At 40.1% G+C, this 16,106-nt stretch overlaps 1 protein-coding gene across 3 annotated transcripts in view; it reads left to right on the forward strand.

Annotated features, from left to right (window-relative positions):
- Window positions 1–6,252: 6,252 nt before the first annotated feature.
- Window positions 6,253–16,106, forward strand: part of baiap2l1b (BAR/IMD domain containing adaptor protein 2 like 1b) — a 31,076-nt gene continuing 21,222 nt past the window's right edge. Inside the window, exons 1-4 of one of the 3 annotated variants that reach the window (XM_080511399.1) lie at window positions 6,253–6,363; window positions 7,730–7,805; window positions 7,958–8,044; window positions 15,348–15,409. In XM_080511399.1, coding sequence (XP_080367525.1) covers window positions 6,313–6,363; window positions 7,730–7,805; window positions 7,958–8,044; window positions 15,348–15,409 — 276 coding nt within the window. In that variant the 5' untranslated portion in view covers window positions 6,253–6,312. The other 2 variants (XM_080511400.1, XM_080511401.1) reach the window with 2 other exon arrangements.

Below are 16,106 nucleotides of genomic sequence, written 5' to 3' on the forward strand. Positions count from 1 at the left end.
AACCTTGAGTATTTAGGGAGGGGATCAAGATGACAGAGACAGCAATTAGTGCATGCATGTGCCAGTATTTGTGTGTGAGGAGCCTTCAAACGCACTGAATCAAGGTCCCCGAGCGCAGAGTTTTGTCACTAAAAATGACAGCTCTTGTCTCATTCAGACAGGATTCGTAGGCGAGATGTCTCGGTGCCGCATTATGAATTTTTGCAGCTCCGAGATGTTTGGTGTGATCAAAAATGTTTGGATTCCACAAGGAATTCAGCACAAACACAATGATTACCGGATCAATGTTCATGTTAATTCCCGTTGCCACCAGGCATAGAGGTAAACTTCAGAATAGGAACTGTTTACGACTTTAAATGTGAATCCGCTCCCCGCGTGAAGCTCCAGGCGCCAACACACACAGCCACAAACTCGGGTGCATTTATCCAAGTTTCTCTTCAGCGAAGTAAACTTAGTTTGTGATCTGCAGCATTTACAAAGTCGTGCTGCTCAACTCGAGAAGGTCTGTGCGACAGGTTTAGGGAAGGTGACTAATTTCTCCCACACTCAGGGAGCAGCTTGGCATGTTTTGTTTTTCAGTTTGTTTCATGTTTTCATATATTTCAGTACCACTGTTATGAATGTAGAGTACACATGACTGTAACGCCACCACTTATAGCATTAACCTCTAAGTATTACCATTATACAAATATTATTACTCATTACTTTTGTTTTACACTACATTACGATTTTTCCAAACTCCCCTCCACTGCTCCCACAAGGGCAATGCCACTCGTGGCCTTAAACAGTTCCTCAGTTTTTATTTGACCTCGCTGCTTGGTTGCTACACTTCTCTTAGTTCATTTTCAGATTACTGAGCATTTTCCACCATCCAAATTCACCTGAACTTAATGAGTGAATCAGTAATTCTGGCTCGTGTCATATCGTGCATGTAATTTCATTTTCAGTAGCAAGTAACTTCTCTTTTTAAAACAGTATCCAGTGGCTGCATTCTAGGAATATACTAGCTTCTGTAACTTGCACCATACTGTTTATTGTAGAAAACCCCTGCCCTGCACAACACTGTCAGACATACACTCTCAGTTCATGAAATCTTGTATTTGAGCCGAGTTAGGTGAACCTAAATGTAAACCTGAAGCTATTTACAGGTTTCAAACAAACAATTAAAAACCCTCCCTCTCATGGGCGAGAACACACTTTGCTATTGCTCGTGGTCTGTTTCCTGTTTCCAAATGTTTTGTTGTGCCAGTGAAGCGTGGCGAGCACATACATGTGGCAGGGGATCTCGGTTTCACGATCCAGTGAGATGTGGCGCCTGACATCAACTCTGTTATTAAATTTTCACACACTGCTGACCGCAATATCATCACAGAGCAAACACTCACTGTCGTGTGCCCTGGGGTGCCGAGGCCTGTTTACTTGTACATTTGAGGCGCCTTTGAGTGTTTGCATGTATCTATGCTGGGAAATAATTTGAGAATCTGTGAGGAACAGTTTCCACTTCAAACACTGATTGATCTCACTGATTTGCGAGGTCAGCGCTCGCCTCTCGGTCCTGAGAAAGTTTAGTTGGTTTGTAAATGTTTATCTTATAGAGGAATAACAAAAATAATGGCAAAGCCAATGTTGAGAATATTGGAGCTGATAGAAGAATCCCTCTGCTATATAAATGCTGTTCCTGCCTTTCTCAGAATAAAATTGAAGAATGCCTGAATAGATGACTCAGCGATTTAGTGAAGCAGCAGTTTCTTCTCATAAGAATCAAAAGTTATGCCTTTGTTCTTATCCATCCTGAATATCAATGAGATACTAGAGATACGCTTCTATCAAGCCAGAATGACAAAACAGACGTTTAGTTTTCAGCAGCTCCTTGCGTGAAACTGTTTTGACCCCCTGTATATCTATTCATTTCAAAATCTATTCTCATATATGAATTTTTCTCTCTTACTTTCAGCTTCCTCCAGGCAGGGGCACACAGTCTACTCAAGTTTTAATTTATCAAGAGATTTAAAGTCTCCCACAAGTTGAGGAAAAAAAAACGTTTCTGGGAATATTTGACGCAGAGCAACATAAAATCTCTTCAAATTCCAGTTTCTGTATCAAAATGTGACTGTAGCTGCTCAGAAGCTGGAGTTAACGCATCATTTGAGCCATGAGCACTGCGAAGCCGAGAAGAGACTTCTCATTTAATGGGTATTGTGTGTCACTTGCCTCGTTTCTCTACAACACAGGGTTTAAAGTCTGTCTGACTCCTGATGCGGTTGTTTCATTGAACTCGCAGCCGAGCACAGCAAGAGCCTGTTGTGTTTTTGCAACTTTTACGATCGAGTTGCTCTTTTCAAAACAGTGTTGTGGACAGGAATTAGCTGTTTGGGTGCCCAGTGTGCCCAACAAATTAAAGCTGGATTTATGTTTTTTGCCTAGAGAAAGTAATGAGCTCCAGCATTGCAGCTCTGCCAAATAAATACCAGTCTACACACACTTTAGTGTCACGATGAGTCTGATGTGGAGTTTCATTTATTTCGTTTTTTAAAATGTATTTAATCTTCTCTCTTTTTGGTTCCATTCTATCCTTGTACTATTTTAGGCACATGCAGCGTGACTGACGTCAATAAGAAATATATATTTAAAGAAATTGTGGGAATGAAAATGAAAATAAATAGACATATTCTGACGATAGACCTGTGAAACTGTGAACTGCGAAATCATGCACAGTCTTCAAGGGCAACGAGCTAATTCTAAAACCATCGTCATTGTCTACTCACTGCTCCTGCGAGGCACTGCTGGGAAGAAGAAAAAAAAAAGATGAAAAAATATGGCATGTCTGAAAAGAAGTTGGCCTTGCTGGCACAGCATAAGCAGGCTGTCTCTTAAATGCCTCGGTGCACTTAAGTATTCTGTCACAACGGATGAGCTGTCCTTCAGAGTACATGCACAATGGAAACAATGAATGAGAGGTCACAAAAAGCTTGGACAACACAATTGGAGAGCACAGTCATTTCAGAACTCAGCAGATGTAGCTTTGCGTGAATGTTCTATACTTTCACCATGATTTTGCTGTTCACACATTATACAACCTCACATTACTAGTTTTCACTTGACGCTATCAGAACATAATATGGTATATTTTTAGTTTGTGTCTGAGTTCGCGTTCCTCTTCCTGTTACAACCAGCTTGTGCTGATAATGTCAATTTCTTCATTCTTGTTGACGGATTGACAGGCCTCATGTATTCCTGTCGAGAGAGAAAAAACAAAAACCCATAAAGAAATAGCAGTAAAATAGGTAGGAAGGTCGTGTTTTTCAGTTTCTTACAAGTGCAGGCACCTAATGAGAAGCTAGTTCAATGTGAACATTTCAGGATGAAGGTTTTTCAAAAGGATGAGTGCACTAAAGTTGACAGTCAATGTTCACTAATCACACAGGTTGCTGCTAGATGGGTGGAAGCTTCATTGTCTAAAGAAGATATTCTTAATTTTTATAATTCTGGCTTTACTTAATTGTCATATCGATTGGATTCTTCCTTTGCTCTTCGTGATTCAAAATGAAAATAAAAATTTTATATATATATATATATATTAACTATTTTCTCATGCAATGATACTTAACTAAAATGTGCATTATTAACTTTCATCTGCTCATCAGTGCCTTATGATTAAGTCCATCACAAATGTGAGTGACTGGCTATAATTGACCCTCGTATTGCTTTAGATTTCTTCAGCATTGATCCCTGCTTGCAAGAAACATAACGCAGCAGGAGGTTTCCTGGATAGGCATGATGGCAAAGATAACAAGTGAGGGAGGAAAAAAAACAAGGGGGAGAAAAAAAAGTCCATCACGTCGTAGCTTCAGAAACTAATTATGTTGTATGTGTCATTTAAGAGTATTTTGAGGGCTGAGAGCAGTGGTGTGTGTTCAGAGCCTGAGGGCACAATCTCATTTTACATTCAGCTGCTTTTTGTAGCTACCCTTGGCTGCAGGGAGCTTTGCAAACTTTTGAAACCAAATGACATTTAACAAAGAAGTGGCCTGGTGTGTTTTCTCTGGCAATCTATATTGTTTGGTTTGCTAGATGTTCAAATATTACAGACAGTCTGCAACCTATGTAAATGCATGAATACCCAATTGGTTACCAAGTGATGATGTTAGATTATCAAAGAGAAAGATGGATCAAAGAAAATATCTCTAAATACCACTGGATATTGACGCGCAAATAGAAACAAAGAAACACAGGAATCTATAAATACACGATTATGTATGTACATGCTGAGTTTGTGCCTCGGAGCTCAGGAAACTTTAAACAGCTTGAGAGGAAATCAGCTGACAGTGGGGGACATCTAGTGGTGAACCAGGAAACTGCTACACTGTTGTGGTTTACCAGCTCGTGCTTGTTAACTGCCAATATCAATAAAGCAATGGCTGCTCTGCATGGCACAAGCCAGTTGGGAGAGGAAGTTAATCCTGTAATCAAGGCAGCTTGCGGATGTTATTTGTTTAAGTCATTAAATCACAACACAGTAATACATTATAGATCTTCTCTGAGGCTGAACACAAGGAAATCAAAGGAGTGCATTCACATAAGCAACATCGTAGTCAGATTTTCCAAGAATGCCTAAGAAGCAGGACTAATGATAAAAGAAACTAAACACCCTGCATCAAGATGTCTTGATGTTAACATGGACCTAAACAATACAAAGGCCAGAATGGTGATACAGTTCTACAGGGTGAGGAGGTGCAGTGCTTGAACGGCGAAGCATAAAAGAAAGTCGTCTTGGCTTTGACTTGAGAGGAGTTGTGGCTTTTCTAATCATTAAGAATCTTGGATATTATCAAATCTCCTGTATGTCAGAAATATGCCATTTTGTGATGTGTGTCTATGCTTGCACAGACAAAATGCACAGGGATACCATGCCACTCCACATAGAAAGGTCCTAATCCCACTGAGGTGACCGTGCCAATCACTGTGCAATACGGAGGTATGGACACTCAACAACTTCACAACAAAGCACTTTGTATTTCATACTCAACTTGACTCGCTGCTGTCTTCTGTCGTCTGCAACAAGATACAGACTGATCATAAATCCATTAGACAGACTAAGATCAAATTATATCCTCAGGCACTTTAACTCGGAACTTATTCCACTGCCATCCTCTCCATGAGACTGTGGTGCAATAACCCCCCCTCCCAATAATACACTCTTCTGTGCTATTCTTCCTGACCATTCATCTCTATTCATCTTGATACCCAACAGACTCACAATCACGCCAAGGGTCCCCACCAATGCGGGGTCACTAATAAACCTCACATGCACAGTAGAAGAGAAACCGGAGTACCTGGAGCAAGTCTACACGCACAGGGAGAACATGTAAACTTCCCACAGAAAGGTCCAGCTGGTGTTTGAAACCATGACCTTCTCGCTGTGAGACGAGAGTGCTAATTGATTTAATGAATTGTTTAAAAATGTTTTATTTTGTTCCAGTTTGTTTTGTTGGTTAGTTTGTTGGCGACCAATATAAGTACAGTGATTATAAGCACAGTGTCTATTATATTCTATTCTATTCAAGTAGAATCCCTCCAAAATGCTTGATTTGGATGTATTTGAATGTGTGTGTTAATGAGCCGCTGCCTCCAGGGAGCGCCCGTTTACATATTCACGTCATTGTCCACCTTCTCTGCCTGCAACAAGTGTCAAGAGCACAGAGAGAAAATGGAACACAAGTATGAAGGAAGAACAACCGGCCATAATAAAAGCAATTTGGCTGAAACCAACTCAAAAACAACTATAATGTGTTTTATTGAGACTGATGTAATATCTAATAAAACATTGCTTCAAAAGACTTCTAGTATTCCCACACCATGCTTCGCAAATAAAACTAAATGTCCAATAAGTGAGACGATTATTCTGAAAATTATGTTTCTGATTTATTCCCGTGGCTTGACGCCCCCCCTCCTCCTTCCCTCGGCCTCCTCCCCTCTTGTGAACTCTCCACCTACAAGTTTGACAGCTCAGCTATTCTCTGCTCAGAGAGAGAGAGAGAGAGAGAGAGAGAGAGAGAGAGAGAAAGAGAGAGAGAGAAAAAAAACAGACAGCAGAACTCCACCACAGGACTTATTTTCCTCTTCGTTCTCCTCCTCTTCGTGGCTGTGTGCGCGTCTTGCGTCTCATGCTGGCTATGAGGACTTTCATGTGTCCGTAGTTTTGCGCATTTCTCCGACTTGGACTTTTTTGGGGGGGTGGGAGGGGCGAGCTTTATAATTATTAATTGAATTGTATTGTTTCTTCTTGGACGTCGCTGAGGAACTAATTTAAGTATGTCGAGGAGCACGGAGGAGGTGAACAAGCTGACTGAAAGCACATACAAGGTGAGCGTCGCCGGCTGGAGGGGAGCGCAGAGGCGCGCACAACAGGTGCGACCTGGAGGGGGAGAAAACACACCTCACAGCCCATTTCTGCTCCTTTTCTGAACTTCCATAGATTAAACTCTAACTTTCACTAACTGACTCTCGTGTTGGTTCATTATTAGGCATCTTGTTAGGGACAAAGATTTGCATCTATTCTTATGTAAATAAGTAAAAAAATACGCACGAAACATCTGTCTGGATAATGAATTAATTGAAGTATTAACTGAAGTAGCTAAGGGTTTCTAATCTAAAACCTCATGGTACCTCCCCAGTTTGCACTGTTATAAGAGTCATATTCTGTGTATTAACAGTTTTTAATCCAAGCCCAAGGGCTTCACGAAAACCAGCAACTGACTATGAGTGAGTTGAATCACAGGTTTGGGGGGAAACTAGCCCCACCCTCGGAGTGTCATTTTCTCATTAAACTGCTGCCACAGTTTATCGGCATCTTCTGAACTGTTGGGTTATGTAGCCCGTTCTGACATCTGCTCCATCCACAAATGAGCTTTAATTTATTTACTGAGGATAAGTGGGTGTTTTGAAAATTAATCGGTGTTTACACTGTTGGTGAAACTGCCCGTCCAAACAGCTTAAATAAAACACTCTATTGCTTTCCTTTTTATGCTCAGTGCTGTAATTTCATTTAGCTTAAAAGACAAATCCAAGTAATCTTGGAACATACTTGGGTGAAAGTGAGCCTGAGCTTTCACCCAAATCCTGGCTGAAGTCTGTCGCTGTCACACTCTGCAGGCTGCACTCAACAGGTGGAACAATAAAGGTGAGTGTGCACAAAGAGAGAGTGGGGAGAAAGAAAATAAATAGGAGACCAGAGCCTTTCTCACATGCATTTAGTCCTCTTGTACTGCTATTGTCTGCTGGCCTGCTCTCGGGCATCCCCCACAGCTTCCTGGTGCAGTGAAATGCAGGAAAAAGACTCCAGGTTTAATAATTTAGGTGGCCATGTGGTTTGTGTGGTAAGATTATACAGCCAGCTCCTCGGCAGCCATCACCTCTGCCCCACTACTTCAGCACTATTAGGCAGAGTTGCCTTTAGAATACGTTATGCTCTAGATTAGAAGCAGTCGATTTAAAGAGAATTCTGACATCAAAGGAATGAGTTTGACAGCTCACATGTTTCATGATCTGAAAGTCATTTTGTCTTCCACAGCAGTATCTGTCAGACTTTGTGCTTGTATGGCATGCATGCCTGAAGGATATAGGTCACAGCTCCCGTTAATGAACAGTAAAGATGATTTAGCATGGCTGTATGTGTTTTCAATCCTTCTCACTTCATTCACATGTTATGTCTGTTTTTGTCTGCAACCAGAATGTGATGGATCAGTTCAATCCAGGACTGAGGAACCTGGTCAACCTGGGCAAGAACTATGAGAAATCAGTGGCCGGTGAGCTATTTTCTTCTTATACAGTATATACATTCAAATAAAGTTAGACTTCAGAAAAAAAAGTTACCTAGAAGGTTGTAGTGTGGCTGTTAGGATGGAGGATTCAGGGACTACTTTGACAAACATTAATGATCATTTTATCATTTTCCCAGCAATGACCCTGGCAGGAAAGTTGTATTTTGATGCTGTGTCTAAGATTGGGGAGAATGCTGCTGTTTCTCCTGTCTCCAGGGAATTGGGTAAGTTTCCATGTCCTGTGGCTCTCTGCTTGGATAAACTGCAGACTGTGGAGATCTTTCCCTCTTTTCTGAACCATTTCCTGAAAAAAAAAAACGTTGTTTATACTATACCTGCTTAGTTTAAGAAGTTTGTAGTTTATTGTGCAAATTAGAGGGTGGTTTTATAGTCTGTTCCAAAGATGTGAAGGGATGTGGGGGGGGGGGGGGTCCTAATTAAATGGCAGGGTGCAGTCATGGCAGTTTCTTTCATGAGGCTAATTCTGCCACATTAATTTAGTTAAGGCCATCTGTGGGAGTAAAAAACAATCAGAGGCAGAACATGATGTTTAAGCACTAAACATTCCTCAATTTAGAAGAAAAAGTGCCTTTATCTATGTTAAATAACTTTACTGCATATGTACCTGGTTATATATTTACATTGATTTGATCAAATATCAAGGAAACTGTCTTTGCTGTCTTTACAGTGCTGTACATGCTAAAGACCAGATTGAAAAAGTGCATTCAAATGTCTGTCTGAGTTGTAAATATTCTGTTTTTATCTGGATATATGGGCTGATATATTATCACTGGCTACTGTTTATATAAAGACCGATTATATCATCCATTGTCAATTACAGTTTGATAGCATTTATTACACACATTGTCATTATGATGGCTTTAACTGTACCACACAAAATGGACTTTGGACTTGTGCAGATGTTCCTGCTTGGAGCAGCTTGGGGTTCAGTGTCGTGTTCAGGACAGGACAAGATGGAAGAAGTACACTCACAAACCTTGTGAATGGAAGCCAACTCAAAATGAGCCACAGCAGTCTCTCTAGGCCACTAGATTACTAATGTTTTAAATTTGACATTTCGTATCCTTCTGAAGCACTCAGACAAACTTGTGTTTTGTATAATTTCTCACAGTACATGTAAAAATAACAAAAAAGCATAGTAACTTAAATAGTTCCCATTATTTGATTAAATCCCTGTTGGCTTAGTGTTACAAGACTATAAATATTGTTGCCAAAAAGCGGGTACCTTTACATCTCAACTTTTGGATGATAATTTGAGCCTGATAAGAAATCAAAAGCATGAGTGAAGTCTGCTAAATGATCAAAAGTGATTCAACAAATATGAAACAAAATCAATCTATTCATTTATGTACCTTTTTTAATGACTAAAATGTTGTTGAATCTTCAAGTGAGGTATCCCTGCAGCAGGAAAACATTGCAGGTTACAATGTTACAAAAAGATTAATTTCAGGATAATACGGTTTGTATATATGACAGTGAGTGTGCTAGTTGTGGGAATACTCTGGCACAGCGTTTGTTTGGTCCTCTGTTTGTTCCCGGCCAACTCCCCAGGCTCCTGTTTCCCCCGAGCTAATTTGCAGTCCAAACATGTCTGGCATCCTAAGTCGCTGCCACTGGTGGCACATTTTGATTTGAACACTGATTGTCTCTCAGCACCCCTGCTGATTAGTAGCAAAACTGCTAATTAAATTCTGCGGCACAAGGAGAAGTGCCACCTGGTATTGTACTGGTGTCAGTTTCGTGGCACATTTAAAGTGACACTCCACCCAAAAATCTAATGTAGACAAAGCAGGGGGGTGTAAAAGTTGGCAGTTTTTGTCTTAACTCTTATCATGTATTTTTTATTGTATGAGCAATGTCTATGCTGCTGAGGTTTCTTCTTCCTCCGTCAGTTTAACAGATCTAAGACAAGACTATTGTGCTCCAGTACACATTGATCATTGTCGAGTTTAATCATAACAGAGTGTTTTCACAAGTGATTGTTTGAAAATCTAAAATTCTTTTTTAGATGTACTAAAAAAGATTTCACAATGTGGTCCGCTCATCCTACGCACTATGACAACAGATACTTTGGTCTTGCAAAAAATGTGTTTTGTAATTTGGATTTTCAAAGAAGCAACAAGAAAGATTGCAGACATTTTCATTTATAGACACATGACCAATGAAGAATTGGTACATTGATTAAAAAAAACCAAACAAAAATGCCTTAAAAGAGTAATTACAATCAAACTTTATCCCTACAGCTCTAGTTTTCCATTAGTTGGTTGTTTATTGTCAATGTGATGCTCTCTGGTTTTTATTCTGCTTCAATTTTAATCCAAGAAAATTTCAAAGGAAGCAGACCGTATTTTTTATCCTGCACTTTTATTCAGCCATGTATCCAGACGTTGTAAATGGCTGCTGAAAAAGTAAAATAAATTGGAGTGCAGTACCATGTCCTCAGCTTGAAATCTGCTTCCTGCAGTAGTGAGAGACGACTAAACGAGTTGAGGAAACGCAAACACGATGGGGATTATTATCAGCGTCCATTTACGTGATTTAAAACATTAACACCTGATTTCATACTCAAAAGAAGGAGCAGTTCCTTGTTACTTCTTAAAAAAATAAAAAATAAATAGCTTTTGTCCTTGGGGGGGATGTCAGTATGTTTTCAGCATTACAAAAGAATTTTGTGAAGTTTGTATGCCCGGGCTGAGTCACACCCTCAATTGATATGTAGCTCCACTCAGTACCCACTAATCCCTGTGTGAGAGACGCCAGCAGAGACACTGTGGTCTCCTGGCAGATCACTTTATGTCATTACGATAGATTATGTAGAGCAGGAAACGATTAAATAGACACAGTCAACTGTTTTATATGATCTAATGAATGAGATGTGTAAGCCTGTGTGCATTATAATTACATTTCTATGAGCATTTTAGATCATTATGTTGTCAGGATTCCAGCTCTATTCTAATCTGCTTTTAAAGATCAATACAAGGAAGGATTAAAGGGAAAAAAAATTAGAAAACGAAGGCGTCCCCATTTTTATGAGTCCGCTCATCGACGTGGTGAAGCTGCCTTGTCAGAAACCTGAGCTCAGGTGATACATAGCCAGAAACCAGACACCTTTGACAGGCAGCGGAGGACCGGTGCACCTTGTCCTCCTTCCTTTAATTCCTTCTTCTTCTTCCTCCTCCACTCCTGAGTTCAGACACCAACATTTCTTTCACTCAGGTGTCTGACTCCTCTCGTCTAACAAGAGCAATAGAAGAATCACAGAGGAATAGAAAGATCACCATGTAGAAGTGTAAAAGGGCTTTATTCACTCGTTAAGTCTTCTGAATAAAATATTGTTCTTGAGGGAATACAGATGAGGACCTGCCTAAAAGCAGTATTAAACAGCCTGTGAGACACTGAACAGAGACTATAAGCTTCTCATTATATTTGAAGAATTTACTCTTTTCCAGTCTTGTAGTTTTACAGCAGAACGGGCTCCATAGATGCTTCATGGACTCAAAACAGACAGTCGTGATGTAAAAATGGCATCAGACCTGCTTTACATAATCCAAGCATGTTTGCATGGTGTGTCAGGTAGCTCTGCCCCACGCCAGGAGTATTTTGTTCATAGTCAACAAACAAAAGGGGAAGACCTGTGGGCTTCTTTGCATCTTTACAATAATGCTTCAAAATGAGCTCAAAAATTAAATGACCCCTGTACTTATTCTTCTCCTTCTAATTCCCTTCTAACATATCTGCATATATACCAAAGTGCAAAACGGATTAATGATGGGTCATTTTGTGATTGCAATTATCATTAAAGGGATAATTATTAACACAATACTCTCAGCTTTGTTGTAAATACAAACATGAACGACTTATCTCTCAAAACAAGACCACATAAGATACATATTTTCCTCCCCGAGGACATCAGTGTAAAAAAATACCACGTTTGTCGGATAAGTGATTGGCATGTTGCTCGAGGCAAAGAAGATGTAAATGATTTATGAACTTCAGTCGAGACTCCAGTCAACTCTTACTTAAGTCACATACTTTCGGTCTGTCAACAAAACACCATGAAAATGTTACACGGTGATACTCATGAGTCAAAGTTTTTATAATTTTTGTCATGAGCCATGTAAGGGGGGGGGGGGAAGGCTGTGCTAGTGTAACACCAGTAACTGAACACAAAAGAAATTGAGAATAAAACATAAAGTTTAAGTTTCACCATCATTTTGTTGGATGTGAGATGAGCAGAGCTGCGGTCTATTGCCAAAAAACACCCCAAAAAACTCAGTTTGCTTCACTGAAAGCTCTTGCTTTGAGTGTTACTATTTCACTGAACCCCTGTTTACCTGAGGAGGAGCATTATATTTATCCAGAACTAACTGAGTCCTGAAAAACAATAGAACAGAAGCCTGACTGCGTGTGTGACATGGACACGAGCCATGTATTCACAGTGTCTGTGATGCAGTGTCAGCCTTACATAAACATTAGACTACTATCATAAAAAAACGGTTTGAATGCGAAGTAGTTAGTTAGTACTTCGAGAACACTTCATATTTCAGAGCTTCATCATCTCACTTACTGATAATGATTGAATACGACTGACCAGTACAGCGCTGCCAGCACAATTAATGTATCACTAAAACACTACAATGATAAAACGTATTAAATATCTCTAACTGAGGGAGACGAGTCAGTGCAGCTCAAGAGTCACTTTCCAAAGTGTCTAGTTACGTTTTTTTCAGTCACTACTGAAGTACCTTAACTATTTTTTTCAGATAGAACAGAATAGAAATACTTTAGTAATCCCAGACAAAAATTCCTTCATTCATTTTTAAGAATGAATGATGACAAGGCACTTTTTGATGTTTGCGTATCAACTTCAGCCACTTCTGAAAACGGTGATTCATTACATATTCAAACTCACTGAATTGTTGAAGTTTGTGCTTCAATGCCCGCTATCAGCTTTGTAAAAAAAAAAAAAAAAAGTGACCGGTAACTCGATCCACATATCTCTCCATGTCTAACTTTGAGTTCCAGACCCATTTACAGCCTGTGCAAACACAGCCGTGGGCAGCCTGTCTGTCTTGTGTGGGTTTATCTCTTTGTTAGCCCATGGTGGCGTAATGCTTTTTTGTCTTACCCTCATCACGGCATACTTTTGCCCTCACACCTTGTTTGCTTGTGTGCGCACCTGTTACCCAGCAATATTTCCTGCAGTGGTAACAACGCTTAAATTCGTGTGAAACTGGTGTGACGTTTGTCAGATGCGTGCATTTTTTACGCAATCGGTCTCAGGAAGCATTTTTGATGTCACCTGTCAGGTATTAGGAAATGTTGGTGACACAGTTTAAGGTGCCAGGCATGTCCTTTTTATGAGACGCAGACACTTGAAAGTCACTTGACATTCAGGCTCAAGCACTTTCCTCAGTCAAGGTCTGTTACACTGTCCTGACTCACTGCAAACAGTCTCTGCTCTTCATTTCCAGTGTCTTGCTTTACCTCGCTCTTAGGCACATCCATTACTTGTTATTTTATGCCTGTACACCTCTTGCAGTTTCGAGCAGTGTCCTCCTGCCCCGCCTTTGCTCGACTCTGTTAAAGGGCAGCTTTACCGGGGCTGATCTGATGGTCTTTACCTGCCGTGCTGTTTGAACTCCAGCAGCCAGTCTCACCCTGAGGCAAGGTGGGGCAGGCCTGGTGTTTAAAGACAGAGCAGGGAAGGACATTGTTGACATACTAATGAAGGCACAGGTCATAGTCATACATCAGGCTTCTGGCAGATTGATGAATTGCTGAAGAGAGGATGCGCAATGTGCATTTTCACACATCAATTGAGTTCTATTGTTATTTTCCCCAGTAAGTAAGGAAACAGTTGATGAGCCAAGTGTTGCTTATTTAGCCAACTGTGGCTGCTCTGGTATTCAGTTTTGTAGCGCACTAACTGGATCTGTTTGTGCTTTGGGACGGAAGTAGTGGAAAATATGTTTAGTGTACAGTACAGCTGTATTTGTTGGCTGCAGTTTCTGGGGGAAATGAGGGTCGGTGGGAAAACTGTGGGAAAAACGATATAACGTGAAATCTAAAGTTTTTCCTCCGATGACTCTAAATCAGTGGTGTAGATGGTTGCCTCTCTCTGTCTATGTGTCTGCCCTGAGGTCTGTCCAGGGTGTACCGTGATTCCCGTAACTACAGTTTGTATGAGTCATGTAGAGAATATACTCACTGATTAACTGCTAATCCTACACTCCTACGCTGCTCATTTCTGCATTCAAAAATCCTTTTACAGAATGCCTGTTGGGTGTTTTTTTTCACAATTATTTGCTCTCTGAGCCATATCTTGACAGTGTTCATTATTTTTTATGAGCTTCAAACACATTTTCGCACATTTTCTGCTTCAGTATTGTTGATTCTCTGTTGTTTTACTTCCAGCTCTGGAGTGATCCTCCATCTGCATACACAAAATGTCAGAATCATTGGCTTAAACTCTCTGTCTCTCACACACACACTTAGACTCAGAGTAGTTACTGGTGAGGATCTAACAGTGGTGTTGTGGTTGGCATTCTTTCGCATTGGAAGAATATCCAGAACTGGCTTTTGGGTTTTTCTGTGTGGAGTTTGCATGTTTTCTACCGAGTACTGCAGTTTCCTCCTTTATCCAACCCATTGATTGATTGATTGATTGATTGATCTTAATTAATTTAAATATCTTTTTTTAAGTATGCTTAAGTTTTTATCTAAAAGTAAAGGACATGAGTACAGTAAGAAAACAAGTGTAACATTACGTGTTGCAATGGAGGAAAGATAAAAAGATAAAAGACAAAAAAGTAATGTAGAAGTGGAAATTGTGTTTTAAAACAGAACGTGTTTGATTATTACCTTCCTGGTAAATCTAAATAGTGAAAGAATAAAAATATATGATGGAGTTATAATAATTATGTGTGTGAAATCTACTGTCATATACAGTATGTTATTGTATGGGAGTGACTTGTGGTCATTTTCATGATCGCCATCTAATCATTTACTCAGTGACTCTTGCAAAAAGGCATTTAAATACTATTTTCCACCTAATGATCATACTGCGTAATCCTAATTTGATTGCTTTTGTTAGCGACATGCAAAGACTGAAGGTTATAATTTCCGGTTTCCTGCCGTCTAAACCTCTGTTAATTAACCGCAGCTGCAGGAGGCCCAGCTTTTCTGGTTCAGGCACATCATCATATTTTTCTTTCATGCCAGAGATGGAAATCCAGTGACACTTTTGTTGGTGACATTTGATCTTTTTTAGCCACTAATGTTATTGTTTCACGACAAAGCATTAATTCATTTAGAGTCTTTCTAAGATGCTGTGCTCATTGTCGTACCTTGTTGTCAGGGTTATGTAATAATTCTCAGATAAGCCCATTTTGCCAGTAAAGGAATAACTGAAATATAACCTAAGAGCTATAAGTGAATTAAAGCCCTGACACTGGCCTGTGCATTCATCCTTCTCCTCCCCTCCCTCTTCTCTCCATCTGGCAGGTGTAGTCCTGATGGAAATCTCTGAGGTCCAAAGGAAGGTTCAACTTGAGCTAGAGGAAAATGTGAGTGCCGCATGTGATTCTGCTGTCCTTGCATGTGCTCTTCCGGCAAATTCCTGTGTCATCTAATTGCTGCGTAACAGCACAGACTCTCCCAAATGCACTTTGTCAGAAGCGCTCACTCTCTAAACCTGTTACTCGGCGCACTTTTGGACAACCACAAACTAAGCCTCAATTCACTAAGCACCATTTAGTGGCAGACACAGTCAGCAAGTCAGTCTTTCTCAATGTGTTTTATTCCTGCCTACACCAACTGCTGTGGTATTATGGAAAGAGAGAACATAAATGGGTTGGGTAAGAAACGAAAACAACAGGTTTGGACCAGATGGGCACCAGAGAACAGAGACAGGTCTGAACATGCCCCGGGAAAATACATGTAGAGCTGCTACTGTTTAGATCATTAAATATACAGCATTCACGTAGGGAACACTTTGTAATGAACGCAAAAGGAAGGAAGCTTGAGGGACGAAAAGGACATCAGATAAAAGAGCAATAGGTTGAGCATAAAATTGATGTAGATGTTGATAACACACATAGCTTTACAACCTCATTGTAGCTTAATGTTTTGGTACAAATGAATGTAATAATGTGACGCAAACAAAATTAGCATGACAGATGTTTCAGGTGTGTTGGTTGAAGAGACTTATAAGCGCTTTCACTTTCGAGGCAATAGATATAATTTAGTGGCTGTAGATCGTCA

This window comes from Blennius ocellaris, assembly GCF_963422515.1.
Source record: "Blennius ocellaris genome assembly, chromosome: 16".
Taxonomy (NCBI): domain Eukaryota; kingdom Metazoa; phylum Chordata; class Actinopteri; order Blenniiformes; family Blenniidae; genus Blennius; species Blennius ocellaris.